Below are 27,083 nucleotides of genomic sequence, written 5' to 3'. Positions count from 1 at the left end.
TTTACATGAACTTACATCTGGTAAAACAGCCTCCTCTTGGCTCACATCATCACCGTTTTCGTTCTCAAATGGATTGAAGGCATCAATGTCGTCCGCCATATTGCATATCGTGATCAAAACAGTCGTTTCGCGTTCGGTAACATTCGGCGGGTACGAAGCATTCCGAAGACTACCCGATACGCTACGACAATATCCGATGGTTTATTTTGCTTTGCTTCCGCCATTTTGTTCCTTCGGCTTGTTTCGGTGCGATTGCAGTATTTCTGTTGTGATGGCTGAAGTACAGCTGTTGGTTTTGGGTCCGGAAGGAGGTGGAAAGACTGTTATGCTGAAAAGGCTTCAAACATTGACCGCACAGCAGAATTTGGCGCAAGCACAACAAAAACAACAGCTTGGAGAAGCACCTTCAACTATCCCGACCATCGGAGTGAATTTGGTCACTGTGACACACAACAGAAAGAAATATACTTTCAGAGAGCTTGGTGGAGCGATGGGGCCAATTTGGAATAACTATTTTAAAGAGGCGACTTCTTTGGTCTACGTTATAGACATAGCAAATCAGACCCAAGTTGCTTCAGCTTGTATTCAATTGTTGGAAGTGCTGTCTTCGAAACAGACTCAAGACATGCCGGTCCTTTTGATTTTTAACAAGATCGATTCACAAGATTGTATGAGTATAAGCGAAATTAGCGCTATAATCAGGCTTCGAGAGGTCCAAGCGAATGCTAGACAGGATATTACGGTTCTGGAATGCAGTTTTCGTGAAGGAACAGGCTTAGATCTAATTTTAAAATGGCTGCAGGAGAAATGTTATGTGTCTTCTTTTGCAAAATAATGAATAAAAAACAGCTGTTTTGTAACAGTAAGAAATGAGTTGTTTTCAGTCTGAAACAATATAAAGAACTGCATATTTATTTATTTCTAGCTGTCCTTGTAATTTTTCACAAAAATTCTTGAGTCTTGAAAAGCTTATATTTATGATTTTTTTTGTTTTACCCCAGGGGAGGGAGGGGGAACTCCCAGTTGAAAGGGGTGGGGATGCTCGTTGGAAATTTATATTCAGCCCCTAAAAGTGTGTTCCCCCCCACATAATCTACACCCCAAAGCTACACAACGAGCAACCCCTTCCCTTTCATATGGTAGTCCCCACCCCTGGGGTTTTTGCCTACAATTATTTATGGCAGGACATGGGTCACCTGTACTCTATCAGACTTGATGTTTGTATTCAGAAGAAATAAAGATCAAGAGTGATTAATAAAATGTACTCTATTTATTTTTGTCTACCTCTGTTACTCTAAGAAAAACTAAATATTACCGTATTCGCACGTGTATAAGCCGCACCCCGACTTTTCACCGAATTTTCTTGGAAAAAAATAATTTCGTGCTTTCTAAAAAAGCTTAAGGCCTCGCTTAGTTTTCTCAGAGTGCTGAGTACCGCCAAGATATTGTGATTTGTTTATACGACAAAATTCATCATGGTAATCTAACTTACCGTGTAATTAATCTAACAAACATTGAAAACGTACCGACCAATATTTTCACCAAATCTTACTGAGAACTGGTCAAAACTCAACGAAATAAGCCGAGCGTTCATCAATAAACGAAAATATCAATGTAATGTAATTTATTCTTGGTCATTACCTTTTATTTAAGAATATTTATAGAATTTAAAAGATAGGGCTTCTTTGCTGCTTTGTATAAAAATACTTTCCACCATCGCCGATCAATCTGGTCAATAAATCTACTATATTTCTTTTCATAAATGGTACTGATTATGAAAAATCAATTAAAGTAATATAATTTTGTAGGTGTTAAAATGTGAGCTTCAATAACGCAAGATAAATTTTTAATTATGCCAAAGACTTCAAAGACCACACAGCCTGATAAGTTCACAAATTCAAATGTTTAATTTGTGTGATGTATTCAGTTTTGCATTCTCCAGAACTCACTTGTTAATGAGAAATATGCATCAGGCTATTTTAATCACGAGAGGGGGACTACTCCCATATGAAAAGAATGGGGATGCTTGTCGTCTCGCTTAGGGATATAAATTTCGGACTTTAGGTCTCGCTTAGGGTGTTCTGGGCAAAATGGCAATATTTTTAGCCGTCATGGTCTCGTTTAGGGTCGCACACAAAGAATAAACAAATATAAATTCTCTTTTCAGAATTTTGGTATCTTTTAGGGGTCTTGAGCCACGCCCAGATTGGTCTCTTTTAGGGGTTCTTTTCAAAAGTTCCGACGAGCATCCCCGTCTCTTTAATTAATATGGGAGTTCCCCCCCCGGATTTTAAAAAACAAAAGAACTTTCAGTCGAACCTCGATTATCCATACTCGTTGGGACTTGGGTAAATAGTCCAGATAATCAAAAGTCTGGATAATCGAAAATATGATTATTTATGAAATAGAAATGTAAACAAAAGGAATGCAGTAAAGGATCAGAGAAAAAAGTCAGGATAATCAAGGTCCGAATAATCAAGGTTTGACTGTACCATAAAGTCCCAGGGGGGTACTTGCAGTATACATGACGGGGGGGGGGGGGTCCGACGAACCTTCATATTGCGAACCCAAAAAAATACATGAGCCTGAAATTTTACACCCAAAAAAATATCTGGCATCAAAATTTTCTACCCCAAAAAGTACAAGACCTAGCACCTCGATACTGACTATTCAATCAAACAGACTTTAAGACCTAAACAAATACATGACAGATCTCTTGATCCAAAAAAATACCGAGGGTGTAAAATTTCAACCCAAAAAAATACGTCGGATCTCCCCGTCATGTATACTGCAAGTACCCCCCCCCCCCCCTGGGCATAAAGTTAGGAAAGTAACAACTCTCTTTACCCTTAGGAGCCTTTTCCTTATCCAATACTATAGCTACTCGTAGTTCTAGTAGCCATAATCATTGTCATGTTATCTTGATATTACAGAAAATACTGGAGGGTCATTGCTTTTAGGATTTGCTTTACTTATTGAGGGTCGATACTATCTATCGCGAGGAGCTCATAGTATTCAGAATTTAATGGTATATAATTTTTGTTTAGCTTATATTCATTATTTTTAAGCAAGCAACCAACCTTGCATACATGACATCATATAAGTTGACCCGCAATGAGTGTGAAGTGCTATAGCTACAATTGACCCTCTGCATGCAGGGTCCACTTAAAAATTAATTGCTATATATTAATACATTATGCAAGCTCATGCAAAACATCTTGCCTTAAGATAATGCACATTATATATAAAACCAATTTATTTTTAAAAAAAAGTTACTAATTTCTGTTTGTATACGATTACAAATGCAAAATAACTTCCTTGTATACTGGTAAATAATTTATTATGTAAATTATTTGTACATCCTCCAAATAAGGTAAAAAAAACAGTCTGTCTTTTGGATAGTATAGCAAGCACTAAATGCATTAGTGAGCAGAAATGCAAATCAAATCAATCAAGGAGACATGATTGATTGATTGATTGATTGATTGATTGATTGATTGATTGATTGATTGATTGATTGATTGATTGATAAGAGAAGAGGGACTTTCCTGCCTTTTTGTTTTCAACAAGCTGTGAAGAACTTTGCCCTCCCCCAAAAATATACTTGCCCATGTGGGAAAAGGAGTCTTGCTGCTGAGGTTTTGCAGCAACAAATTAAAATTCTGAGGCCAGTTGTAGTTTTGAGGGAAATGTGAACTAAAGACTTGCTGTGTTCTTGTAAGCAAAGGCCACATGCAGTATCTATTATCAGGGTGTCAAGCAGTTGACACTCATCCAAGCTATCTGAAAGTGACTGTTGTCTAATGGACTCATCAAATACTCTGAAGTGGATGTAATGGAAAATTCTGATTGCTCCAAAAACAGATAAGCAGCAGTCCCCTTAATTTCTTTCTTCTCCTCCAATCAATTCTACTTGCTTCACCTTTCTGCTTGCTCGTGCTTCCACTTGCTTTATTGGATCCAAAAGTGGGGTTACCGATACTTAATTATGGACTTGCCTAGAATTGTAAGACTCAAAATATACCAAGCTCCCTAATTCCATAGAACAAAACACCAAATGTCCTATGAGGATAATGATTTTACTCTGATATTGATTTTTTAAGATATCGCAATTTTTTATAACTACACCATTTGTAAAATTCTAAAAATAGGATACTTAAGGTATTTTCAGTGTACTGTACAATTAAATGTTCAGTTTTAAGCCCCACCCACCCCCAATAACCCCCCCGTCAATTATAGGCCCATCTGCCTCCTAATGAAAAAAATATTTATTCAAGTTATAAGCCATCCTGGATATCCCCACCCCAGATATACACTAACCCATTTATTAGCCCACCCAAACCTTCTTACAATGTTGTATAAGCCCAGGGCTCAACCAGCATTTTATGGTATTTGACTCATATAAATACAAATCTCTATTTCTCAAATATACCAACCAAAGATAACTATTGACTTAACAAATTTCTGAATGGTTCACACTAGCGACATGAACATAACTACATAAAGAAAAGTTCCAACTATGTTGCTATGTTATGTTGTTCACACTGGTAACATAAAACATCAACATGAGGTGCTTTTTGCATTTGCCTGATGACCTTGCTGTTATGTCGCTATGTCGCTAGTGTCAACCAGGCTTAACTGAAAGGGGACACCTTTACTCAGCAGACACCCCTTTTGGTCCAAAAGGTGTCCCCTCACAGAATGCTCAGCTGTAATATATTATCATATAATATTTTGTACAATGATTTCAATCGTAATTTTTTAGTTATAATAATTATATCAGATGCACTTTGATCTAATAGCTCCACTGCAGTTATGCCAGACTTGATCCATACATTGACTTCAATGATTTTTCTGCACTAACTTCCCTTGGATCACTGCTGCCACCGATTACTTCATATCTATTGTTCTTTGATCCATAAAGACAATAGTGTTGAACAATGAATAATATGTCGAACAGAATGGAGATAGCACCCAAACCAAACTTTGTGAAATCACCAAATATTGACTTCCAGTCGTCTGCAAAAAAAAGTAAACAAACCATAACATCCATCACTTTAAAAAACGTTTAAGATGGTTTCCACCGAACATTCGCGGAATACAGGCAAAAATAAAGTTACCAAAGAGATCTCATAGCATGGTAACAGTTTGAGCACAGCTAACAAAAACCTACCAAAACTTTAGCTCTCAAGCTGACCCCGCCAGAGAAAAATCGATTTGAAATTATCTACAAAATTTCAATTAAAAGGGACGTTTCGCGCCAGTTTAAAACAAAATGGTGCATGTTTTAAACATTTTTATGAGGTTTTGACTTTTATTTTCTCGAGAACACTTTAGAGTTAAATAACGGGGTCACTAAGACAAGTGAATTTTAGTGAGATGTTTTAAATAGTATATAAAATGTTACCGAACTATAAGTAGATTTTTGGTACTTAATTTTTGCACTCATTGCTCGAACTTTCAGCAGAATCCATCTTAACATACATATTTTTTTCCCCTTTGTTTACTGTGTGACAATGTGAACAATGAGCCAAGGGCAGATCTAGAAAATTCAGAAGGAGGGGGGGGGGGGGCATTTCAGCAAGACAGCAACCTTGCCGCACACCCACAATAAATGGGTACTGGCGAGTTTAATGCTGGGGGTAAACCTGTGATAGACGAGCATCCCATCCAGGTGGAAGTAGAAATACTCTATCCTAGTCGCTTCATGCTACTGAAACCAGGATAAGCTCCGGCCTGATAGGCCACTAGCCTTGAATGCAGACTTTACCTTACACTGTAATAAACAGGTGAGATTGTAATGAGTGCACTCACCATTGTTATAAGCTAAAAGAAACATCTGTACAATGCTCAGTGATCCACCAGTGAAATCAAGCAGAACGTTACCAATACTCCAACCAACAGTGCTTTTACGTCTGAAGTTCATCCATGCCTATCAGGAAAGTAAGGTAAGTAATTTAAGCATGTAGGTAATGCATGTATTATTAGTGTGTTAATGATTAATAAAAAAAAAGGAAAGGTAAAAGTTTTGGGTACTGTCAAAGCTCTCATAAGCAACCACCGTGCCGCTGGGACTCTGAAACTCGGGATGCAGGGAGGGTGGGGAGGGAAGGAAGGAAGGAAGGAAGGAAGGTAGGGAGGTAGGAAGGTAGGAAGGGACGGATGGACCGTGTCTGTCCATCCGTCCATCCGTATGTGTCCTTCCATCCATCCATCCATCTTTCCTGACGGACGGACGGACAGACAGACAGTCGACAAGGAGTGGGAAGGAGGAGGAAGGCAATCAAAGGAAGTACCGTATTTATTTGAATAAATGCTGCTGCGTTTATTAAATTTTTCGCAGTTCCAGTGCGGCGTTTATTCGAAGGCAGCGTTTATACAAGGGCAGCGTTTATTTAAAATTGGATTTATTTCTTGCAAACAACAGCATGGTAACTAAACATTTAAACTTTGAAAACAGGAATATCTTGTAGTACTTGTCTCAAAAGTCATTTTCCATACCGGTATCTTAAAACATTGTTTCCATCAAAGAAAATAATTATTTTAGGCTTGCTCAAACTTGATAGTCACTGCATTTGCTTTTTGAGTCTATAATACGAATATGCCACATCATGATGCGGCCTTTATTCGAGGGCGTCGTTTATTAATATTTCTGCTCTAAAATGCGGCGTTTATTCGAGGGCGGTGTTTAATCAAATAAATACGGTAGTCATATAGGGAGGTGAAGAAAAGAATGTAAGAAAGACAAGAGATTGTTGTATTCACCTGTGGAATGTACTTGATGAGTGTAACACCAATTTTTATATATGAGAAGTAATAGAGATATGTCAACCATGTGATTTTGTGAAATAACGTCACAACTAATGCCACTGCCGCAAAAAGCCATGTAACAGCCAATAGGAGCTTAGAAACCAGTGACACTTTCTGATCTCCGCGCTAAAACAGAAAAACACATGCAATATTACTGCAATGTTATATCCAATCTTTAATAATATATTTTATTGATGTAAGACTGGCCTGCCTTGACAAGCAATAATTTTTCTTTATTTTTCAACATGTGGGCTGTAAATTAAGATTTAAAGTACTGGTATTGACAATTACCATTAATTTTACAACAGACTAAAATTGCACCATAGAATATTCCTACACAATAACTTTACAAAAAGCAAGAAGGCTCCCAATCCCCACCCTCTGCATCCCACCCCACCCCACCCCTCAACAGTATAACTGCTATGGAATGCTGGCAAGTACCATAAATAGCTGCCAATGATTTTCAATGGTATTAGCCTCTTGTCATTCCCAATAAAAAACAAACAAACAGAATTTTGCTGATTGTGCAGAAAACATTTAATAAAGAAAGGCTTACTGCACTGGGAGAATTAATGACTTTGGCCAGATATTTTTTAATACATAACTATTTAGAATGATGCACTGACTCAGGAATTTAATTACTAACAATGATTTTAGAGACCCAGAAATAGAAAAATACTTACCTCATAAAATAGGCACTGAAGAATTGTGATGAAGGTGAGAAGAATAGCATGTACTGTAAAAAATACATCATTGGCTCGTACTGGATTTACTCCACCAGGATGCTTTGCAAAATATTCATGCTGGAAAGAACCAAGCCAGAGTGTACTAAATTAATACCAGCTGTAAGCAACAACTTGACTGACAAGAAACAAGCAAAAAGAACAGTTCTCTCAGCTTGTTGTTTTTCCTTGATTAAAATTAAGTAGGCAAGCACTTGATTTTAAGAAATCAAGGCTCGAGGCTTCTCATGAGCCTTTGAAAGTGATCACAGGCTGAAACAATAGAGGCTGGTCGCTTATCGGAGCTTTTAGCATTAAGCTTTCTACTGTAGTCTCAGGGTGAGACTCTTTCTACAGCCATACATCATCTTGAACTTTTATAATCATACATCATAAGGCAATGTTACATAACGATAAATGAGATCAACTACGTAAGTAGCTACTTTTATTGCAGGGTTAACTAATACAAATCAGAATCTTTGAGTGGTCATTAACAAAAGCTTAATTAAACAAATTAAAGGAAAAGAGCAGTTGGTAATTCCCAAACTGAAAGTGGTCGCAGTTGCTTGAAGGAGCAGTCACTAATGTGAACTTTTAACTGCAGAGTTTTAGTGTCAATTCAAACTGGGGGTTGCGTGATGGCATTGACTAGAGCCCGTCCCTTTACGAGCCAGTATACCAACCTGCACTGTAGGTATCCAGAACATGCCAATGTTAAATAAGCCATAAGCTATAAACCCTGTGATGTTATATGCCAGGAAGTCAAAGTTCAGTCCTATAACACTGTAGAATAACAAGGACAGGCTGTTAATATATTATACACTTAATGACTGGTCCTGAGGGAAACAGGTAATTTTGTTTCCTGAGGCGGGGCCAAGGGAAACATTGAGATTTGAGGGAAACAAAATTAACTGGTTTCCCGAGGGACCAGACATTATTAAAAAATAAGTGATTTGTTACATAGCACAGCGGAGACTTAGAAAAACGGCAGCCATCGGTCAACAGTCACAGGTAACAGTGCACTCAGTTCCCCACTCTGACATAATAGATTTTGCATGCCCGCTCAGAGACTTTTGGTGGGAAACGGTTTCATTATTAGATGTCATGTGACCTCAAAGTAGCCAATAAGAGCGTGGACTGTTCCGGGAAAAATTCCAGCTATATAACAAATTTTCTTGTGGTGTGTCAGTAAAAAATTTTAATAGGAAATAATCACTTAATAATTAGGGGAAAGTAACTTAAATTTAATAGTATCATCATATTGGAAATGGATAAAATTTTGCTATTGATTCTAACAATAATTGTTATATTATTTATAACCTCATAACATACATTGTAATCTACATCTGATTACCTTTGCCTCTTCCAGTTTAGATAAACCTAAAAATAAAAATAAAGATGAACTTTAAGAGTGTGCCATTAATTGTGCAGAAACACACTCAGGCCCTATCCAAACTGACCTGGGTAAATTTGAAAACGCTGGGTAAAATGTTTTCCATCCACATTAACCCGGGTAAATTTAAAAACGATATCCACTTTGGAAGTCATTTTTGAAAAGCTCCGTTTTCGGTGACCAAAAATGCCGTTTCAGTGAGGACGGTTGGCCTATGCGTGTAAAAAAAGATGTGTTTTCAAATTTACCCGGGTCAGTGTGGATGGGGCCTCAGTATCAAGTACATTTTGTTTGATGGGAGTCTGGATCAAGCAGTCTGGGTTCGAGCCCTGGTCAGTGTCACCATTGGCCGTTCCGAAATTGCGCAGGGAACTGGGACGAGTTTACTTTTCTCAATTACTTGAAACTTGAAACTTGCCTCAGTTCCCTGCGTTGTTTCGGAAAGGCAACCCACCAAGTTAAGACCATTTTAGTCGCCATGGCGACTAAAATTTTGGAGCTGGCGACTAATTTCGAACTGAAGTCGCCAGATGGCGACCTAAATTGAGAAGAAGGATTTAAAGCGTGAGCTTAATTTAGCGACTAAAATGTTTCACTGGCGACTAAACTAAACTTGAGCAGTTGGTGGCCAAATGGCCACTAAGGAAAATAATAAACTTGGAGGGTTGAAAGGTCAGTTGTGTTGTGTTCTTGGTCAAGATACTTTACTCTCATAGTGCCTCTTGACCACCATCCAGGTGATTGTATAAATGGGTACTGGCAAATATAATGCAGGGGTGTAACACTGCGATGGACTAGCATCCTATCCAATGGGGAGTAGAAATACGTGTACCCCTAGTCGCTTTATGCTACTGAAATTGGTATAAGCTCTGGCCTGATGGGCCACTAGGCTTTAACAGACTTAACCTTTACCCTTTACCTGTTTTAAAGTAGAAATAAACAATAAATATTTTGCTAAATACAATAACAATTCTCACCTGAGGGTAGAATGAAATGGACCACGCAACAAAATACAGCCAGCCAATCACAGCATTGATTATAGTTAATGGCATGGAGTGGACCACTCTTATCTGGAAACTAATGCCACCAAATAAAAAAATTAAATAGAGAATAAAATTGGATACTAAATCAAACTTCATCTGGTATATATTGAAGGCAGGAAGCCCGCAGGGGGGGGACTACTCCCTATAATGGCCTATACGGGGAGGCTCCGCCTGAAAGGGGTACCTTTTTCAGGCTTCAGGTATATAAAAGGGTAGGGATTTCACAAGTTTAGGTATATGAAAGGGTAGGAAATCTTGTCATTAAGATATTTAAAAGGGCCTTTAAATTAAATATGTTGAACAGATGCAACTTATGGCTGTATCGTCTCAATTTTTTAAGCACTACATAAAAATGTTAAGAAAACGTCCTGTTGGAAGGGGTACCTTTTTTGCAGTAAAAGGTATATGAAAGGGGGTGCCATTTCTGTCTAAATGGTATATAAAAGGGTAAGGAGTTGGACCTCGGGGCGGAGCCTCCCTGTATAAAACTTTTTGGAGTACCCCCCCCCCCCCCCAGGCATAGACCCTTTGCATGTACTGCATGTGCAATACAATACAAATTCTCCAGCGCAAGGGTTTCAGAATGTTTTGAAGTAGGTATCAGCAACTGGAAGAGAAGGCGGCTGTGATGCAAAGCTTGTTTGTTGCGAGCTGGTTGCTATTGACCAGAGTAACCGGCTACATATAATTCAAGTAGCCGGTGGAACTCAAGCAGTCACCAGCTTGTTTTGAAAAGCCTGCCAGTGGGGCGTGTTGACTGTCTACAAGTCAGTGGCATTACATGAGTGGGTAGGACCTTATTTTTCAGCTGGTATGACATCTTGACTTTTGATCAAAATTTAATTCTCTCGAGAGGGCACACAAAATATTTGTACAGTTTTCAGAAGAATATGGATTTTGTTTAACACACCTTACATGACTGTCATCATCAGTGGTGTTTTGTATATAACATGTAATGGTGGCTTTTCCAATGCCGTGTCCATGGACTGCCACTGATCGTTTTTTCCTATCAAAATTTAAGTGAACCTGAAAAAAATTAATAATTATTAATTTATTATTTATTATAAAATTATAAATTAAAGATATATAATACTTTTGTTTTTGCCCTCTAGCTTAACACTGGCATACTCCATTTTCTTTACATGAAATACCATCAGTTTCCACTTTCCCTTTTAACCAGAAAATAAACCATACCTTTCCCATGGAAGGTCAATGGAAATTCTAAGGGGGTGGTGGGCTCAAAAGCCAGAAGTTTTAATAGAAAGTATGAAGCTTAACAAAAATTTCCAGTGGAGTGGGGTGGGGGATTCAAACCAAAAAGCCTTCTGTAGGACGGGTATCGAATATTTTCTGGAACAACACAATTATTACAGTTTTAAAAGGCACTCAAATGAGCAGAGGGCTACAGCTACGAAGCTCTACTCTAATACTTAAGTCTTTACTAACTGTGTAGAGAGTGAGTTAAGTATTTCACTAATTATAAGTTACAGGAGAGTGAATTCACCTTTTTTTGCACTTCGATAAATGCTGGCTTGCTGTTGTTGATGGAAACGACTACAGATGCATTTGAAGAAGCTTTACCGCTATAAAACAAAAAAATAAATAAAACACTGTTATTAAGTTCAGTCGAAGCTCTCTTAACGGACACTTTCGTAAGCGGACAGCTCTACTTACGGCCTCCTGGTTTGAAACCCCGTTTTTAACTCCCATGCAAACTCTGTATTTTTACATTCTTGTAAGCGGACATTCCCGTAAGCGGCCGCGGACACTTTCAGAGATTACATCTTAGACTTTTTCTTTGTTTTTGAGCTCCCGTAAGCGGACACCCCAAAGAAAATCCTATAAACAAGCTCTGTATCTTGTTCTTACCAATCAACTTAACATCGCTGTTCGTCACAATGAGTCACAATGATTTTACAGTAATTACAGTAACATATTTCAGTGTTTGTTTTGTCGTCATCCACATCAGGTTACATTTCGAAACACCACTGACACTTACGGCAACCTCCTGTAAGCGGCCATTTATCCCTTACACCTCTAGTGGCCGCTTATGAGAACCATTCTCATAAGCGGCCAGCTCCAGTTACGGACACTTTTTTCGCGTCCTGAGGGTGTCCGCTTATGAGAGCTTTGACTGTACTACATAACAAATAATTCATAGATCATACAGGGTTGTCAGAAAATTTTGAAGTAGGTGGATTTATTGCTGAATTAGGGAGCTGCATGATTTTGCCAAATGATCTTTTTCTAAGGAGTCAGAGAGGCCAGCAAAAGCACAAGGTAGGTGGCGTTTTTTACTGGCTGCTTTTTTGACAACCCAGTCATAAAGCATACTGTTTTTAAAATAAATTATAAGGTAAGGAAAAGCCGCACACTCAGGGCAAGCTGATCTACACTGTTGGAGTTTATCCTGATTTCCCTGGGGGGAAAGCTTTCTAATGCCACATAATTTACCCACAGCATTTTGCTAAGTTGCCCTGACATGTTGCCAGTAGGTAGGTTAAGTCTGTGTCCGAGCCAAGTAGCCAAAACGGCCGGAGCTTATCCCGGTTTCTGTGGCATTACTCGACTAAGAGTATTTCTACCTCCCCACTGGATGAGATGTTAGTCCATCATAGGGTAACACCCAGCATTAAATTTGCTGTTACCCATTTATACAGCTGGGTGGAGAGAGGCACTGACAGTGAGAGTATTAATAAGTGTCTTGCCAAAGAACACAATGCAGCGCCCCAGCCAGGGTTGGAACCCGGGCTGTTTCGACTTGAATCACAGCTCGTGACTCTTTAGCAGATAATAAATTTATGCCATCTTTACATCTGTCCTCTAACAGATGACAGGCATTAACCAATCACAATGCATGCAGTATCTTGGTTATTGCATAAGATTAAAATAAATGGCTGATTCAAACAATTACCTGAGTGAGAGGTCAAAATGTGCAGATTTGTCAACCTGAACTTTATCTTCGCTTGAGTCTAAATGAAGTTTAATACTTTCAGCTGTAAATGAAACACATTAATTTGTTATTATTATACAAAATAATGTTTACATGCCGCAATTAACATATAACTTAATGACTCTACATAAGTATCTAAATGTATCACAATGATATGTGCAAAATTAGCCTTTTTAAAGATACCAAAAAATACTTAATTATCCTGCAAAATCATGTGGAATATCACCAGATACTTAGCTGGAGAGGCCATGGGCCCAGTTGGCTAAAATCAGATGATATTCCACAAGACTGAGAAGGATTTTTTTTATTATTCAACAAATTATCAACAAAACACACTTTACAGCTAGAAAAACCGTGGCTACACAGCGCTTTGCAAGACTTCGGCAGAGTCCTGGCAAACTATACAATGTATACCGGTACATTGCAGGATGTATCTATTACATATGGATAACAAATAACAAGAATCTCATGACCATATGTAGGAATTGTGAGAATTTGTTGAATAATAAAATAAAATACATGTATGTACTGAAAGACCTTTTTGCAGATAGGGTGACTCATGAACATGACACAAGTTTCATTTAATTTTTAATCAGCAGGACCCCGTTGATAACAGTACGCATGTACTGAAGGGCTATCCTGGATAAACATTCGATTATTATTATTATTATTATTATTATTATTATTATTAAAACTGTTGTACTGTGGGCTATGACACAAGACTACCATACATTATTGGTTAATAAATGCTTAAGAAACTGTAAGATTTGTAACAATTATTACATAAATAACAAATTGCTTTTGATCAGTTCCCTGAACCCCCTGGCCCGAACCCCTCTTTCAAAGGCTGGTTTGCCTGGGCATGGTGCCCCCAGGGGGGTACTCCGGCTTGTTAATGATGGGATGATCGAAGGATTTTTTTGGGTTTGAAATTTTCGATTCCGGGATTTTTTGGGGTTGGAAAATTTGGCAAGTATTTTTTTGGGTGTCTTGATTAAGACACCCAGAAAACGAACTAAAGTGCCTTGGCGGGGCCTTGGCGTATTTTATGGTATGATGAATAAACAAAACGAGCGTTCTTTGTGTTATGTTATTGCACCTCCTGGCAATTTAGGGGTAATTTGACAAGGGATTTTTGGGGGGGTTATTTTTGGTTCAGGGAATTTTTTGGGTAATGTCAGAAAACTTAGGGATTTTTTTGGGCCCTGAGATTTGCCTCCATTCGATCATCCCGTCATTTACAAGCTGGAGTACCCCCCCCCCCCCCCCTGGGATGGTGCCCAAGTACGATTTTGGCTGAGCACTAATGTGAACATACCATTTTATTTTATTTTGTGCATGGTGCCCGTTCCAAAGTAGTACAAGTAGTAGTTGTACTCCGACACTTATTCTTAAGGGTATTTTGGTTTTCTGTGTCTGAACACAAGGCCTATTGCTCGGGCACTAAGTGTGAACATGACCTTAAGTTATGTAATTGTAAATTATCTCGTCTTTCTCGTGAATGTCCAATTATAGCTGTCCTGAATCACCTTTTCCGCACTGGGGCTGTTACTATTTGTAAACTAGTGAGATCAACAATTGCAGTGGTATTCAAAGAAAAATATACCAATTGATAAGTTACATCAATTTAACGTCTCGCCGGCTGGTTAAACTAATTACGATTAACTTTTCCGTTTAAATCACACACACCAAATAGAGCTTTTACATTGTTTCGAAAATTCATTGCCTTTTTAAGACACATAAGCTTAATTAAATTTCCTATTAAGTTCTCAAAGGAGCAGACAAATTGATTAAACAATAAAAGTTGGACAAAATCAATGAAAGAAAAGCATTTCTCGAACGAAATTACCGGTATGCTCTGACAGAAAAAAACGCTCACCAAACTGGAAATCTGATATAGTCGGAATTGTTTAGTCAGTGCCGTTCCTGTACTAGTTTTCGTAAGCTTGCTTAGGGACCTTAGGAGAGCTAATGCTTTAGAAGTTAATTTGTGTTCAACGATATATCGAAAGCCAAGCTATGAATGAACAAACTTCAGCTGTTAATACATTTACGTACCTTCAATCCCGCAGACCAGTAGGGCACATAACAAGGTAAATAAAATCCATATTTTCTCCATTTTGATCATCGGTTGCTGGATGTCAGGACGCAAAAGTAGCCTTATGGACTGATTTAGAATGCTCCAATCTTCTTCAAATTAAGTATAAATCTTTTCAGTTGTAAACATACGCTGATTTCACGTGACCCTCTTGCAATGTCATTCCCAAGTCATGCTTTCGGAAGCGCGCGTGAGTGTCACGCGACAAAAATGAGTCAATTGTACAAATTTTCAGCGGCGTGCTGGTGGTATGTACTTCGTATATGGTCATTAAAATGGCGACCAAGATGGCGACCTCGGTGAGGTATGGTAAATTATGATATTATCGCAATTTTATCGACCTTTTGCCAAGCGATTTTATCTTTTATAGCTTGGATTCTTTCTTTAAAATATTTGCTAACTTTCATTGCTCAAACAACCGTGTTTCTCTAATTATTTCTTGATTTACAGGGCAAATTCTGGTTTGTTGCTGAGGAAATGTTTGCTCGTTGAAAGATCGTCCGCATCGTTTCTTTGTAACAGAGTTAACTTATTAGTATCCGAGAGGAGAGAAGCCAGGTGTGTTGAAATTGCATATTACTTTTCAATAACATGAAATATTCGCTGTATTAGACCTCACTTTTGGCCCTTGCATTGGAGTCCACGTAGGTTGATTTGATTATAGAGTTGAAAATCTCCCCGTTTTCCATGGTTGTCTTCAGCAAATTAAAATTTGCCAGTACTGATTTATACACCGGCGTGGTGTTGAGGCCTCAAATGTAATAAATGTCCCTAAATGTAATAAAGGTCCAAAGTGTAATAACTTTTGGTCCTAAATGTAATAAAGGTCCTAAGTGTAATAACTTTTGGCCCTAAATGTAATAAAGTTCCTAAGTGTAATAACTTTTGGTCCTAAATGTAATAAAGGTCTGTAGTGTATTAAAGGTTCCAGCTTAACATGAAATCATGCTCGGTGCTTTTCTATGTATTATATTCAGTTTGAAACCTGTTTTATGTTTACTTGCTTCATTTTCACATTGTCAAGCGCCCTTGAACGTATGGAAAGGGCGCTATACAAATGATTATTATTATTATTATTATTATTATTATTATTGTTATTATTATTATTATTATTATTATTATTATTATTATTATTATTATTTTCTTTCCAGTACTGTAAGATGCTATTTCGATTTTGTCATGAAGCAAGCAACTAAATCACGTGACAACGTTCATCCACGCGTTTGGGACACTAGAGTAAAATTTTTTACCTGATTTTTTAGGAAGTTTTCGATTGTTTGAACCGTCCTGCTTTATGACAACTTTCGTTAACTCGAATTTTAAAAAGACTATTGAAGCAACAAATATGATACTTTTACTTTTCGTGCAAACGTACTAGACTTTTGTTTTCTTTTAAACCGCTCTGACACTTCCAAGTTCAATTTAATTAAACTACAGTTTTACTGGCGGCACAGGTCTACAAGAATTCTACAGCATTAACAAGCACACGACGTCAAGCTTAAGAAACCAAATTTTTCTAAACACGTCCCTGTTATGTTAACTTTCTGTAAACTGGATTTTGATTTGAGGTTAAAACAGTAACATGATAGTCTTCAGCTTCTTTGCAAACAAGTTTAATTTAATTTTTTGCGGTTTTAAGTTAGTGCCACAGAGTCTACAGGAATCCCTCCGCAGGAAGAAACATGCAACGTTTGTAAGTGTCTCAGTATATAAAGTAGACTCATCTGCGCATGCATTTAGCACAAAGTGTTCTGTTCCACAAGGAGAGAATATTGCTTTCTGAAACATATTTATACCTGCCTTGTACCCTGACGCCTCTCTCTTGTTTGGGGAAATGGGCGCTTTCTTTCTCCTTCGCGTGGTCCCTCGCGCTTCGCGCTCGTCACCAGTCACTCGTGTTTCGCGCTCGCGAATAATTAATAATTATTGATATTTTAAATAAATAAATAAATTAATTAATTGACTATTGAAACTTTACACCTTTAGCCTTAGGGCGTAAGGGGCTAAGTGTTTTAGCGGGCTACAAGCCCAAACAAACATCACAATACTTCATTCTGCACTATTGAGGATTTTGAGTAAACTACTTCTGGTGTTACCTATAAGCGTCTGTTTCCGTTGGCCCATGTCCAATAAGACATGCAAAATAAAATAGATTTTGGCACATTCTTTAAGGCAAGCGGTAACTGGTTGTTAAAGTACATCATAATCTGGATCCCTAAGTTACATTTTTAACTCCTTGCTTTTATATAGAAAAGCACCGTGCATGATTTCATGTTTAGCCGAACCTTATTATTACACTGAAGACCTTTATTTTATTTAGGGCCGAAAGTTGTTACACTTAGCGCCTTTATTTCGATTTATTACATTTAGGACAAAAAGTTATTACACTTAGGACCTTTATTACATTTAGGACCAAAAGTTATTACACTTAGGACCTTTATTACATTTAGGACCAAACGTTATTACACTTAGGACCTTTATTACATTTAGGACCAAAAGTTATTACACTTAGGACCTTTATTACATTTAGGGACATTTATTACATTTGAGGCTTCAACAGTGGTGAGAGGCACCGTGTGAGTAAGTTGTCTCCCCAACCCCCCTCCCCCACATTTTGCCAGGTTGACTCCTAAAAATTTGCTTGTATCAGTTTATACTCCTGGGTAGTGAGAGGCACTGCGTGAGTCAGTTGTCTCCCCTCACCCCCTCCCCCACATTTTGCCAGGTTGACTCCTAACAATTTGCTTGTATCAGTTTTTACACCTGGGTAGCGAGAGGCACTGTGAGAGTTAAGTGTCTTGCCCAAGAACAGCAAGAGAAAGAATAATTACCCTGATCATTCCTGGATATGGTTATTTAAATTGATCCTCACTACTCTGTAAAACTTCTGTTAGTCGGTCGGGGGAATAACTGTCAGTTTTGGCAAATTATTTTATCCAATCAAAAACAAGCATGAGTGCTCATGAGTACTCTGAGAGTCGTCGCGTATAAATATGTCATCATCATCATCACTTTGTTTACCCTCGGATTTGAAGAGTAGCTTATATAGCTAATATCTCCGAGCATTTCACAGTAAGCACAGTACAACGGGCAAAGACCAGACCACAACACCGGGAACTCCATGCCCTACTCTTTACGATAAGTGTGTGGGTTCTTTTACGTCCCCTGTTGACCATAACACTGAACATGCAGGAGACGGGGCCTGCGGGTCATAATGCTTAGCAATATGACCCGGGGCCTACGGGGTCAATATGACGGGGCCCTACGGGTCATATTGCTTAGCAACTTCTGAGACGAAAACTGCGGGTTCTGTTCTCAGAGAAGTGATGTAGCCATCAACTGGCACTTGTTTCCCGACTGTACGTAGTAGGCAGTGGAATCCTCCATCTATGTTCCCTGGTAATGGCTACATAATTTAGCTAGGCATGTTATAAATTTATGATTTGATTCCTTTTATTTCAGCACTTGTAACGCAGCAATAAGTCGGATCCCAAAAAAGGTCTATTCCAGGATGTACAAGGTCAGACTCGTTCAACCAGATGGTTCATCTTACTTTATTCGACACGAAAAGCCTTATAGAATAATTACACAGCCAATAAACCCTGCTGATATGACAGAAGAGGAGAGGAAAGAGAGAATGAAGCGACTTCGACCTGAAAAGCCAAAGGAAATTTATGAACTTGAGGACGAGGATGAAGCGGGTTATGATCAGAGATCATGGGCTAATTTAATGAAGAATAAAAAATGAAGTTAAAAGAAAAAGCGTGCTGAATTTGAAACACACAACATGCTTCCCTGCTTTTGAAACACAACTTGGACAGAAAAGCGTATGGCAGGCCAGAAAAGCTGATCTGAAAGCCTAAAGAACATGACTATCAGCTTTCAGAGAAAACCAAGATTGCAGTCACTTTTCTTATTACTGATTTATGTTTTCTTTTTTATTATTCATTAAGAGACATTCTGGTCACTGTCATTGGCATCAAAAAACAGTGTCACTTGTGAGTAAACATGTGTCATGTTTTGGTGAAAATATAGTTGACAACTTTCAAATCAAAGTATAAGAATGAGTATAAGAAGACTTTCTTCTTTCAAAAGAATCTTGTTTTCAGAATCCTTGCTAACTTCTGGCTGTTCTCTGTTGAGTAGAACTGGAAGATCTGGGAACAACATTGGGATGGGGTGATGATCTTGAGCATGTCATTCTTGTTCTTGTGCTAAATGCTCCTAACATTCTGATGACACATCAAGATATGCACATACGTCCCACTACATTTTGAAGCTATTTTTATTGAGAAAGAAGTGTGTAAAGAACAATTTACTGGTTGAATAATAAAACATTCTTGAACTCAGTTATTCACATTTATTGTGTGCCAATGATGTTAGATGTTATATGGTACAAGTAGATTTAGCCCTTTGCAAGCATTGCATCCCTATATCCCTACAGTAGAATCCCAATTCCTTGAACCGTCTGTTTTTCTAATACTCCCGATTTCTCGGAGCAATTATCGTTTCCCCTGGAGGTTCGAGAAACCCACCAATGGGATTCTACTGTAAATAAATATAATAATAATAATAATAATAATAATAATAATAATAATAATAATAATAATAATAATAATAATAACAACAGTTCTTAGCACGCACTTTACATACGTCTCAGTTGCTATCTGCAGGCATGTACGCATTGCGGACCCATGATACTGTAACTGTAATACTATTAGCGTGATGAGCACATGAATTTTGATTGTTTGCTAGTGATAAATCACGACATTTTGCCAACCCCATCTAATAAGTAGGCGAAAAAATATATATAGAAGAGAAAAATCTCAGGGTGATGTCAGATCTACAAGATGACGTAATGCTAGCAGCAGTGCATTTGATCCCCGGCAAAAGAATGGAAAAAAGAATACTGAAAACTTACAACTAAAACTTACGGTTGAAGCAGAACTATCGAACTGTCTTATGTTGGCTTTTAGGTCAATATTTTTTCCCAAATGTGAATTGGCCAAAAAATAGAACTTTATTCTTGCCGGCCACAATAAATCCTTTGACAAAGGTCAACTTCAACGTTTAAAAGCTGCGGCTTTCTATCTATGTTCAGATACATACAACCAGACAGTTTCTTTTCATAATAATTGCAAACATTTTACCAGCGGTCACTAGGACATGCCATTCAGAATGATTTAGATTAGATAACAGAAGAACGTAGTTTTGCGAGTATTGCGAAGTAGGGTGTAAAACAAGAGGGTTTTGGACAGATCCCTGTTTTGCGGAGTAACTTGCCCATTGTTTGTTTGATTTTTTTTTCTCCGCGAAAGACACATTCAGCTAACAGGTTGCGGTGGAAACTATTGTACCTTGAGCTTTCTTTGAAAAAGGATTTTTTAACATTCATCCCGATTTCACTCTATTTTTTCCGCTCCGTTTACGTTCTCTTTTACGCCCATTTTGTGACTTGGCCCTTTTCTTCTCATTGGCTGGTTCTTTTTCACTGCTCGCGCTAAACGTGACGCGCTTGTCACGCAATAAATCATTTTCCAAATTACTGCTTGGATCCTTAGAAGACACTTCTGGTTTCACTGCATTCTCGCATTGTTCCTCTGATTCCAGAGAATCAACTTTGTCTTGTGACTGTGATCCCGGAGGATCAGCTTTGCTTTGTGACTTGATATCGTCTGTATGTGGCGTGACGCGTGGCGTGACTGCTCTATTGTCTGCATGTGGCGTGACGAGTGGCGTGACTGCTCTATTGCCTGCATGGGGCGTGACGAGTGGCGTAACTGCTTTATTGTTATTATCAACTTCATCTGAACTATCATTATCTTGAAATGGAATTTTTATAACGGAGCGTTTCAGGTTTTTCGACTTTGTTTTCTCTGATGCTGATGTTTTTTTGTTGTCATTGCTATCTAACTCAGCGGTGCTCTTATCACAATTTGCACTTCTGTTTCCCTTTCTAACTTTGCTGTCTTTCTCGTTCGGTTGTATTAAACTTTATAGTTTCGTTATGGCCACCGCCTCTTCCAGTATCCTGGGTTTGTCGATAACTTTGACCGTGGCTCCTATCGTGGCCTGGTACTGACACATTATGTCCTTCAACTGTTAGCGGCTCTGTGCCTATTTCGTCCCCAGTTTCTGCTCCTCCGAGCACTTTACCACGTGACCTTTTCAGCGTAATTTCAACATTCGCGACCGGTGTTTGAGAGTTTGTTCTCTTGACTTGCGCGTTCTTCTGAAGTTTTTTAGGCGCACGAGTTATATATGACCGTCGTTTCGTTGTTTTCGTAGTTTCAATGTCGTTACCCTTTTTTCTTCTAACTTGTTTCGTTTTTACACTAGATTTTCTTTGAGTTGATTCTGGAGTCGATTGAGGCTTTTGCTGTACAATTTCCTTGCTAGTTTCTTTCTGTAAGATTTTTTCATCTTCCCTTGTTTGCTGTACTGGCATTTCTTTGTCCACCTTCGGGGTCTTTTCCTTTCTAGTCTCCAGTCTCTTTTTGTCATTATCAGCATAGTGGGACTGTGTCCTAGGCGTATGCTTGTGATGCACCGCTGTTCCTTGTTCTGTCATATTCTCAATATGGCCGCTGTTTTTCTTCTCTTTAGCGTTACTTTTGTCCGGGTCGTTTGCTTCCTTTTCTAAATCATACATACTTTTGTCGAGCAGGGCGAGTTCTCCTTTTGTTGGAGCAGAATAAAATGTCCATGCCCCGAGATGTCGAAGAACTTTGCTTGGAAAATTTTCCGGGTAGTTCTTTGCCGGGGGATTGTCAGAGAATAAACGGTCATGCATTGTCACGTCTTCTTTATTTACAACGGTCAGCGGTGGTAGGAGGTTCAACACGTGATCACGGCGTGACAGAGCACGTGATTTTAACGAAGTTGCCATTGGATGTGCCATGACTTGGTATGTGAGTTAGCTCAATTGAGCGAGAGAAGACTGGAATCTTATCTAAAATTAAGTAAAAAAAAAGATTAATATTGAGACAATGCTTCTCGAAAAATATCTACGCGTGAATAGATAAAGAGACGATTTTTTCTTACGTTGCTACTTTCTGCTGGATAGCCCCGGATAGCTAACCATCAACGTTTGAGATAAAACTGATATAAACAAAATGCTGCCTAGTCCAGAACGGTTCACGTCAATTTCAATCTTTGGGTTCACGTATTGAGTAAATGATATAAAAGATTAAAATGCGATACTAAGCCGAATTTGCAAGTAATTTAATTATAACTTTCAGTAGACGGCCTTAAAAAGATAGAGTGAACACAGATACAAATTGTAAAACAGTTTTTTTGTTCCTCGCTGTCTTGGTTACTCCCGACTTCATATCATGCACGTAGTACAACGGCCTACTGTCCCCACTACCCACGGGGACAACAGTATTACCCTTGTATCTCTGTACCTTCTTTCTAATAATTGGCTTTCGAAGCCACTCTTTCAATAAAAAAAGTTTAGAATTTCCGCGCAACAACTTCAAACTTTTAAGGAACAAGTGCTAACCGATGATATGTTTGTTATATACTGTTTAGAGTCACTTCATGTACTTCTCAAACAAAAGAATGTAACGTTACTTACCTTAGCTTCTTGTACACAATTTCCTTGACAACAACTAACAATTTTGCCTATCACGGCGAAAACATCTAAACTGGCTTTTAAACAAACATCTTTAACATTAATCGAGTTCAACCATAGTTCTAACTATCAAGGCCTTTTCTAGGCCGAGAAAATCAGCCAAAAAACACACGTGAGTGAAGTTGCTCAGAAAAAAAAAACACCCGTTATTCTGACAAAACGCAAAGCAATAAAAAACCCATTTCGTGCATTAATCAACAAATAATGACCCCAGGTAGTGACAGGTTTTCCCTAGAGGCAATTTTTCGATGACAGTGATGGTTTATTGTGTTTTGTTAAACTTAGTTTAATAGAGCTTGGTGTTATGAGCTGAATAGCTTTCTTTGTTTAGTTGTTAATCCTTCTGTAGCGGGCACTCTGTGATGTGTTAATGAAGTACTTATGGTTGTTAAGTCGGGGTTTGTATACAATGCATACTAGTATTTCAATAGCAAGGCTGATGTTCGCTTTTGCTGGAACTTTTCTCTGTCTTGAACTGATGCTTAATTTTATCGGTATATTGACAAAATTCCTGGACGCTCAAAACTGAATTTTGTACTAAAAACATCGTGTTAACACGCAACACAGAAAACTGCCTGAAACTGCTCTTCGCCGCTAAATAGTTAAGAATAGACATAATTTGATAATTTGATTACATTTCGACACGGTTAACGTTACCTTGATATGCCTCCAATCTACGCCAAACCTCTCATAAATAGCCCACAAAAAAATGCAAGCTCTTATTGGATGAAATATTTGTTTCTACCAAAAACACGGAAAACGCTCTTTGAAAAGAGTTTATATGATTGTCGGATATGCGAATGTAAGATCGCGTCGGGACGGCCTATGTAAGTTGTAAAGCTATTGTTTCTCCAGTTTCGAGTCCTCTGAAACGTTCAAGAGTGTTTCCAGGTTTTCATATCTTTAGGCAAAGAAAGGATATTTTTTTCCTAGAGCAGTGAGAAAAAGTTCAAAATAATTGTTTCCTTTAAGTTAGAGTTGTGCTAAACATTAAACAGTTTTAGGTCTTTTAGACCAATCACATTCAACGTTGTATCTTCCGGGTGGGGTGGGGAAAGGGGCATTGGTTTGAACCAAAAGTAAAATGTCACGCAACTTTGTCTCGAGTCAACCATCTTTACAAGGAAGCATTGAGCAAGTCGTAGAAAAGTTCGTTTTCAGTACACTGCATATGGGTGCAGTGCGCCATCTTAAGATAAAGATTGGTTTGTTATTTTAGCAAGTGACTGAAATAAACAGTAAACTGGTTCCCTTGGAGACCAAGTTTGCCCACTCCCGAGCTAATCTGTTTCTGAACATATCATAGTAAGCAAGGGTTTGCGAAAGCAAAACAAACAACAAAAAGAAGGGGGGGGGGGGGGGGGGTGGATAAGGGCTCGATCTCGTCTCCTGAGCCCGCCGTTTCTTTTGGTCAGCACCAAGAACGCTGACTCTGGGGGGATGGCCAAGTCCGAATTTTGGAGCGTACGTCATTTGTAATTGTGTTTTTACTAGCCCTTCGGACTCAAGAGATCTCAAAACTCAAAGAAGCAAGGCTACAAGACTCTACAGCGATATTACACACTAAACAACGATTACTACACACTACCGTAAAATGTCAAATAAAGAAATATTTACTGTTAAACCAGCCTTTTTTTTCGTTAATTTATATGTTTACACACTCTGTACAGGAGCCCATTACCCAATAAGAACCGTTCCAGTGACACTCAAGGTGCAAAAAAGTAGGCTACTTCATCTGCTACCTCTCATGCAACTAACTTGTACAATCTTCCGCGAAGTAAGATTCGAACCTATTGTTTTTTTCAGATTAATTAGCCCAAATAGGTTCTTACATAAGGTGTTCCGTTATAAACACAAATTTAGGCTAATTAGGTTCTTAATTTGAAAGGTTCCCCTCTTTCCGTTAATTTCCTGAAGCAAAAATTTCAATCGTTGTTATAGAGATTTTAGTGGTATTCGGCCTTTTTCTTGAATAAAATTTGCATACCACATAGTGTTTATGTCAAAATAAAGCAATTATCATATCATGTTTTCCTAAAAGTAAACATTTTTAATCAATTTTAGAAATTAAGAAACTGTTTCCAAATTTTAAGCTTAATAGGTTCTTATAAAAATGGTATCTAATTTGCAAATTTTAGCCTAACAGGTTCTTTTAAAAATGTTCCAGGTTCTTGTAAAATTCCGCCCAAAAATGGTGACCCTATTACCGTAAAGGCTAAGCTCACCGTGAGCCAAGTGACGTAATCGCAATGTAGTGGGTTAGCCTGAAGAGGTCACGTAATTGCGTTAGTTTGTATGACATGGTAAAGTCTGCTTCGAGCCTAGTGGCCCATACAGGCCGGAGCTTATCCCGGTTTCTGTAGCATTAAGCGACTGGAGTATTGCTACTCCCCCCTGGATGGGATGCTAGTCCATCGCAGGGTTACCCCCACAGTAAATTCGCCGGTACCCATTTATACACCTGGGTGGAGAGAGGCACTGTGAGAGTAAAGTGTCTTGCCCAAGGACACAACGCAGCGCCCCGGCCAGGCCTCGAACCCGGGCCGTTCGACTCAGAGGCGAGCGCGTTAACCATTAGGCCACCGCGCCTGTATGACATGATAGTCAAAATATTCAGTCGTTTAAATTCCCAGACGTTTAATTGTTTTTCCTCACTTGTAAGCTACGAAACTACGTGTCTTTATGCGCGCAAAGAAAATACTGTAGTCGCTGCCGCTATTTTCGGCTTTGACATCTCTTTATTTAGCTTCCTGCGCTTTACAAAAAAATGTAAAACAAACATTTTAATCCCAGCTAATCTTAACTGTTATTGGTTTTTACGTGCTTTGGGCACGATGCCTAAACGGAGCATTGTGTCGCAGGCTAGAAAAAATAAATAAAGACGGCGATGATTTAGTTTAGTTAATGATGACTTTACTTTACAATACAAAGTAAAAGGTAAAATGTAATGTGGAAAAAATGAGATTAGATGAAATCCGTCATTAAGATAAAATGGTAAAAAGTAAACCGATAACAAACCGTTTAAAAGCAATGGTCACACGACGTGACATATCATTGTCGTGCGATGATTGTTTTTAAATGGTTTGTCTTTTGGTTTGTCTATAGTAGTCTAGTTAAGCGGTTTTCGGTGACGCAATTGCCCGAAGTAGAGCCAATCCCGTAAATTGAGATTCTAGTGCCTTACTCGTCGAGAGAATATATTTTCTTGTAAAATATCAAGGTCTTCAGAATTCTAACTCGTTAGTTAAACATAACTTAAAAACGTCTAAATAAACATCTTTAGCAACCATTAGACCCGCCCAAAATCTTTTACTCAATTCTCATAATTTCCAGCAATTTAAACTTGTTATTATGACAAGGAATTTACACATTAGACTTCGAAGCCTAACGTTAAAAGCCTGATGGTTTCTCTGTAGACTTCCTAACCAGCCACTATTCAGTTATTTCTTCTCTTTAACTATTCAATATTATTATTATTATGTGTGGTGAAATAAATCAAAGGACGTATTAAAAGTTAAAAATATTCGAATGCCCACGTCACATTCCTGTAGGGGTCCTCGATCTTCAGTGTAAAATGAAATGATATCCGTTTTCAGCTGTCATTTGTCAACAATGATACTTCGTGTGCAACAAAGCATAAACGTTTCAACGCGCCCTTATAAGTTTCAGCCAGGATGACTGACAGCTTCAGCGCAGGAAATCAATTTTAGCCACACCCATAAAAAATACATTAATCCTATGCTAACAGCGCCGGAAAAGTTCATCCTGGTTCGTGTAACATGAAGTGACTGGGAGTATTGCTACTCCCACCTGAATGGGATGCTAGTCCATCACAAGGTTACCCCTAGCATTAAATGGGTCCATTTACCCTAACAATTTGTCGGTTTCCATTTATACCCCTGGGAGGAGAAAGGCACAGTGAGAGTGAAGTGTCTTGACTACGACGGACGATCCAGGCTCGAACCGCTTGTCCCGCCAGATACCAAAGCGCTAAACACCTCCCACGAAGCTTTTCAATAGCTTCTTTGAAAACTTCCGTTACAATCTCTGTCATTTTCAGCTGGGAGTGCCTTCGGACCTCATCGAACGATTTAAGGGTGACCTTGTAAGCATTACTGTCAGCGCACTTCGTGTAAGATATAGTGAAAAGGCTCACTTTTTACGTGACTGACAAGTATTTCAAGCCACAAAGCATAAGTATGGATAAGCCAATTGTCTATGGCAGTCTTCAGTTTGCTACACAAAGAAACTTTTATTATAACCTATGAGACCCAAAACGAGGAAAGTCTTTTACTTTTGTTTTGCTACGAAAGAATTTAGTTCAAATTCAGCTACGCGAATGAGGACGTGACCTTTTACTAATTACTTCAATGTCGACTAGCAACTGTGTCACAAATAAACAATATATAAAATGAAGTTGTCTTATTT

General features: G+C 38.4%; 4 protein-coding genes and 1 pseudogene across 5 annotated transcripts in view; 2 read left to right on the top strand and 3 right to left on the bottom strand.

Annotated features, from left to right (window-relative positions):
* The window catches only part of LOC144638752 (sorting nexin-7-like), a 12,272-nt gene extending 12,138 nt beyond the window's left edge, over window positions 1–134 (bottom strand). Inside the window, exon 1 of the mRNA XM_078498005.1 lies at window positions 16–134. Within this exon, the coding sequence (XP_078354131.1) occupies window positions 16–99 (84 nt within the window). The 5' untranslated portion in view covers window positions 100–134. The remainder of the gene's footprint in view (window positions 1–15) is intronic.
* On the top strand, window positions 53–1,238 carry LOC144638764 (ADP-ribosylation factor-like protein 16). The gene has a single exon (XM_078498022.1). It carries the CDS (start codon window positions 86–88, stop codon window positions 833–835), a length of 750 nt encoding a protein of 249 aa, XP_078354148.1. The 5' UTR covers window positions 53–85; the 3' UTR covers window positions 836–1,238.
* Window positions 1,239–4,245: 3,007 nt separating this feature from the next.
* On the bottom strand, window positions 4,246–15,187 carry LOC144638756 (cystinosin-like). The gene is made up of 11 exons (XM_078498015.1): window positions 14,980–15,187; window positions 12,883–12,964; window positions 11,473–11,551; window positions 10,879–10,994; window positions 9,903–10,002; window positions 8,887–8,912; window positions 8,216–8,315; window positions 7,494–7,613; window positions 6,766–6,936; window positions 5,815–5,932; window positions 4,246–5,019 (listed from the first exon to the last, which is right to left on the bottom strand). Exons 1-11 carry the CDS (start codon window positions 15,047–15,049, stop codon window positions 4,814–4,816), a joined length of 1,188 nt encoding a protein of 395 aa, XP_078354141.1. The 5' UTR covers window positions 15,050–15,187; the 3' UTR covers window positions 4,246–4,813.
* A 53-nt stretch (window positions 15,188–15,240) lies between these two features.
* Window positions 15,241–18,909, top strand: LOC144638769 (large ribosomal subunit protein mL55-like). Its single transcript, XM_078498028.1, has 3 exons — window positions 15,241–15,323; window positions 15,470–15,577; window positions 18,482–18,909. Exons 1-3 carry the CDS (start codon window positions 15,283–15,285, stop codon window positions 18,765–18,767), a joined length of 435 nt encoding a protein of 144 aa, XP_078354154.1. The 5' UTR covers window positions 15,241–15,282; the 3' UTR covers window positions 18,768–18,909.
* A 1,501-nt stretch (window positions 18,910–20,410) lies between these two features.
* LOC144638747 (uncharacterized) lies at window positions 20,411–22,721 on the bottom strand (annotated as a pseudogene). The gene is made up of 2 exons (XR_013567998.1): window positions 22,599–22,721; window positions 20,411–21,971 (listed from the first exon to the last, which is right to left on the bottom strand). The product of XR_013567998.1 is annotated as an uncharacterized LOC144638747 (transcript).
* Window positions 22,722–27,083: the final 4,362 nt, after the last annotated feature.

Source organism: Oculina patagonica, chromosome 14 (genome assembly GCF_052425735.1).
Source record: "Oculina patagonica isolate OP01 chromosome 14, crgOcupat, whole genome shotgun sequence".
Taxonomy (NCBI): Eukaryota; Metazoa; Cnidaria; class Anthozoa; order Scleractinia; family Oculinidae; genus Oculina; species Oculina patagonica.
The sequence above is the reverse complement of the archived record's forward strand: the minus strand, read 5'-3'. Positions and strand labels throughout refer to the sequence as shown.

What these genes read in the sequence shown, in the direction of transcription:
- LOC144638756 (XM_078498015.1), bottom strand. Translation starts at nt 15,049, where the DNA reads ATGATCAAAATGGAGAAAATATGGATTTTATTTACCTTGTTATGTGCC. An exon ending in CCATTTCATTCTACCCTCAG is followed by an intron (nt 8,913 to 9,902) that starts GTGAGAATTGTT and finishes TTTTATTTTTAG; the next exon opens with GTTTATCTAAACTGGAAGAG. An exon ending in TCTTTTAGCTTATAACAATG is followed by an intron (nt 5,020 to 5,814) that starts GTGAGTGCACTC and finishes TTTTTTTTGCAG; the next exon opens with ACGACTGGAAGTCAATATTT.
- LOC144638769 (XM_078498028.1), top strand. Translation starts at nt 15,283, where the DNA reads ATGGTCATTAAAATGGCGACCAAGATGGCGACCTCGGTGAG. An exon ending in AAGATGGCGACCTCGGTGAG is followed by an intron (nt 15,324 to 15,469) that starts GTATGGTAAATT and finishes CTTGATTTACAG; the next exon opens with GGCAAATTCTGGTTTGTTGC. An exon ending in TCCGAGAGGAGAGAAGCCAG is followed by an intron (nt 15,578 to 18,481) that starts GTGTGTTGAAAT and finishes CTTTTATTTCAG; the next exon opens with CACTTGTAACGCAGCAATAA.
- LOC144638764 (XM_078498022.1), top strand. Translation starts at nt 86, where the DNA reads ATGTCGTCCGCCATATTGCATATCGTGATCAAAACAGTCGTTTCGCGT.